General features: G+C 54.7%; 1 protein-coding gene across 1 annotated transcript; it reads right to left on the bottom strand.

The window, feature by feature from the left end:
* Positions 1-2,212: 2,212 nt before the first annotated feature.
* On the bottom strand, positions 2,213-3,369 carry LOC123182265 (chitinase 1). The gene has a single exon (XM_044594774.1). It carries the CDS (start codon positions 3,257-3,259, stop codon positions 2,390-2,392), a length of 870 nt encoding a protein of 289 aa, XP_044450709.1. The 5' UTR covers positions 3,260-3,369; the 3' UTR covers positions 2,213-2,389.
* Positions 3,370-3,852: the final 483 nt, after the last annotated feature.

Here is a 3,852-nt window from a genome sequence, read left to right as displayed (position 1 = left end):
GGCAAGTTTAAATGAGGCCGGAATAACAAACAACAATTCCGGAAAATCCTCATATGCATATTTCGAATTTGCTACTGTTCTGCCCTAAGCCATATTTTAATGTTGTCAAATAGCAAAATAAAGTGCGCTACGTTAATCTATGCATTTTTCTACCCCATTTACATATAAAATTTATTAAATTCATAGTACGGTTAATTAGTTATGAAATAAATCATTTTAACATGGCATTTGAGCAAATTTAATCAAACAGCATTTTAAACATGGATGAAAGTTGCATATTTTGAAACTTGATGAAATTCTAAGCAATTTACATGTTTAAATCATTTTAAACCGATGCACTGTTGTGGAGTTATTATATGCATGATGTCTAGGGGGTTTTCTGCAAAACATGTTTCTCTGGAAATTAGACAAATCCGCAGCAGGGGAAAAAAACCACATCGGGCCGAATCTAGCTGGCCCATGAGTGCACAGGGTGAGGGCGCTGGATCTGAGGCTCACCAGGCCTCATGGGCCGGCTCGGTGGGGAGGCTGGACGCGGGCTGGCAGATGTGGGCCTGGAGATCGGGACGAGGCCGACTGGAGCCTCACGACGAGAAGTCAACGCGGGCGCGGTTGCCTGGCCTCGCTCAATGCAGAGGAAGCAAACGGAGGAGGCGAGACGCGGGGCGGCTTTAGGCGATGCAGGGCGCGGTGGCGGATGGAGCTCCTGCTCCAGCGACGCGGCGGTGCAGGGAACGAAGGAAGGTGCGGATCCGGGAGCTGTAACAGAGGACAGCGAGAGAGAGAGTCGTGTGAGAGCGCGAAAGCTTCAGCAAAGAAGAGAAAGGGGAAGGGAGCAGGTGCGGCGAGGACGACCTGCTGGTGCTGCTCACCGGCGGGACGACGGCGAGGGCGGAGCAAGGCGATGGCGTGGGCGACGAGGAGGATGTCGGGGACGGCTCGTACTGGCCGAAGACGAGGCCATGGGCGGCGCTGAAGGAGGCGGCACACGTCCTCTGTTCAAAAGACAGAAAGTTTGAGCGACAGGGAGAGAGGGAAACGACAGGAGGAGGAGAACGAAGGGAGAGAGAGGGTCGAGGCCGGTCCTGGTCGACGGGGAAGACGGGGCGCAGTCCAGGTGGCTGAGTGCACCGGCGGCGACGAACTGCAGAAGGGCCGGAGGAGCTGAGGAGGCCGGTGCCTCGCGGGCTGCGCGGGGACGAGCCGTCAGGGTACTCCCCCGCTCAGGATCGAGTGAGGAGGAGGGTTGCGGGCGCTGGGGAGCTGTCGTGCTGCTGGATTGAGGCGAGGTGGGGCACGGAGGAGCTCCTCTCCTCCGGATCGAACAAGCGGGGCGCTGGTTGGGCCATTGGGGAAAACGATGGAGGTAGGTGGGTGGATCTGGAGAGATCCCGAGGAGGATTTGGAAGGTGGCGGCGGGTGATGGGACAAGGGAGCTAGATTTTAGGGTTGGACTAGGGGTGGACTGCTATATATATATGAGGGAGCATTTTGGATCATCCGATCAAAATCGGACGGTCGAAGATGAACTGGTTAGGTAGGCCAAAAGAGAAACCGAAGATGTTTTAGGGATGTTTGAGGTTGATCCGGATCCAACGGTGATGACTGGCCGGGTCGGGTTCGGGGGAGATTCGGACATGGTTGCGAGGGGTTTGCGGGATGTGCAGAGAGGTTAGGAAGCCAGGCAAGAGGGAAACAAAATCTAGTTGGTCCTGTAACGGTCAACGAAGGCAAGGGGAACGCGGCAACTACGAGCAACTACAAGTTTTATGAAAACATGCGGATGCAATGCGATGATGAATGCAACAAACAAATAAATACACGCGACGATAACGAAAAACATGGAAGGCGTCTGGAGCGTCGGTCTCGGGGCGTCACATTTTCACTTCCAGTTTCAGATATATTTCATCAACAACAGAAAGTTGATTGAATTTCGGTGATTTTGGTTTGCATTTCGGCCCAGGACCAAAAAATTCAATTGAATTCAATCAATTTTTTGAAAAATAAAATAAAACACGTTTTGAAAATTATTTGAATTCAAGTTTACTACAGAAATTGCTGAAATATTTTTGGTGAAATTCAGTGAATTTCATCGTTATATCACCGAAAGTTAAAACCATCCGAAGAGGTGATTGGGGCGTGGCAGGATGGTCGACAGCCGAACATGGAGGGGACGGGAGAAGAGGAAGGTGATGGACGAACGGTGCTTCACTTCATTCCAGAACCATCCACTTTATTCTTACGGTCGTCACACCACTCTCATACAGTAGTTTTGCAAACAAGTATGAATGATTTAAAGATTGCACGCGCGCACTTATTCTACGGCTCTTGGCAATCCTAATAACTCTTATTGATAGTAGTAGTACGGTGTATACCGTCCGTTCGGAGATCAATGGTTGGCGACGATCTCCTGCGCCCTGGTCTCATAGGTAAACTTGTAGGTGCTCTGCTTGGAGCTGTCCGCGGACCAGATGAAGAAGCCCGGCAGCTTGTTCTGCCGCAGCAGCTCCTTGGCGGCGGCGATGCCCTGGTCCGGCGAGAGCAGGCCGAGCTCCTCGGTGGTCTTGCCGGTCTGCAGGCTGGCGAGCACCTTGGCGCCGGGGTAGAAGCCCGTCTGGCGGTCGTAGAACATGACGTAGGTCGGGACGTCGGTGTTGGCGCCGTAGCCGTAGAACTGGAAGTTGACGTAGTCGATGACCCGGGAGTACTTGCTCCACAGCGCCCGGTAGTACCTCTGCACGGTGTCGTCCTCGAAGGGCGCGATGGAGGTGGTGATGTTGGGGAAGGCGGCCTTGAGCCGGGTGAGCAGCCGGCCGACGCACTCCACGAAGGTGTCGATGGAGACGCCGGCGGCGAAGCGCTCGTAGTCGACGTCCACCCCGTCGAGGCCGTACTCGTTGATGAGGCGCGAGAGCGACGCCACGGCGTTGGCCACCCACGAGTCCACGGAGGTGGGCGCGAAGGAGACCTTGACGATGTCCAGCACGCTGTCGCCGCCGAGGCCGGCCATGACGCTCACGTTCGGGTGCGCGGCCTTGATGGCGGCCACGTCGGCGCGGGAGAGGTTCGCCGTGTCCCAGAACGCGCTGAAAACGCCGTTGGTCGGCGCCGGCGTGGGCTGCTGGGCCACCGGCGTGTAGTCGATGGCGAAGGCGAGGATGTAGTGGAAGCTGACGCCGGGGTTGACGGGCACGTCGGAGAACCGGACGCCCGTGGACTGCGCGCCGAGGTACTCCCGGAACAGGTACCCGTTCGTCATGGCGGTCGATCGAGCTGGAGGCTGGAGCTGGCCTCTGTGTGAGGATCACAAGACACGCCGCTCTGCTCACCCTAAATATGCACTGGCGGCTTGATTAGCTGGGTCCGCTGGTGGTTGGGCACAAGATAATCCGATGGGGTACGTGGACTATATGTTGACGAATTCGCAGCTAGAAATGCGACGTTGCAGCTGATCGGGTCGACATGGATGAGCATAATTTCAAGATATGGTGGATAGCAGCAGCTTTCAACGGCGTATGAGCGATCTGGGCAAGGAAGAAGGCTCCACGCATGCGCCAGCTAACAAGTCCTGGCGTGCAAGTAGCTAGCTCTCCATGACTAGTCAGCTTGGCTTAAGCGTCAATCATAGCGGGAGAAATATTGAATTGTCCATCTCCACTTGGGCAGACACTGTTGGTGACGCCAAATCCACCCAGGGAACAGTCCACTGCACATGCAAATCTTGTGGAGCACCCTTGTAGTGCAAAGCTTGGCCCCCCAAAAATGCAAATTTTTTGCTTGGTTGATTATCCAGAATAGGGTGTGGACCGCCGATAGGTTGCAACGTCGGGGATGGCCTAACTGCAACCTTTG

Source organism: Triticum aestivum, chromosome 1D, assembly GCF_018294505.1.
Source record: "Triticum aestivum cultivar Chinese Spring chromosome 1D, IWGSC CS RefSeq v2.1, whole genome shotgun sequence".
Classification (NCBI taxonomy): domain Eukaryota; kingdom Viridiplantae; phylum Streptophyta; class Magnoliopsida; order Poales; family Poaceae; genus Triticum; species Triticum aestivum.
This window is presented reverse-complemented; position numbering and strand designations above follow the sequence as displayed.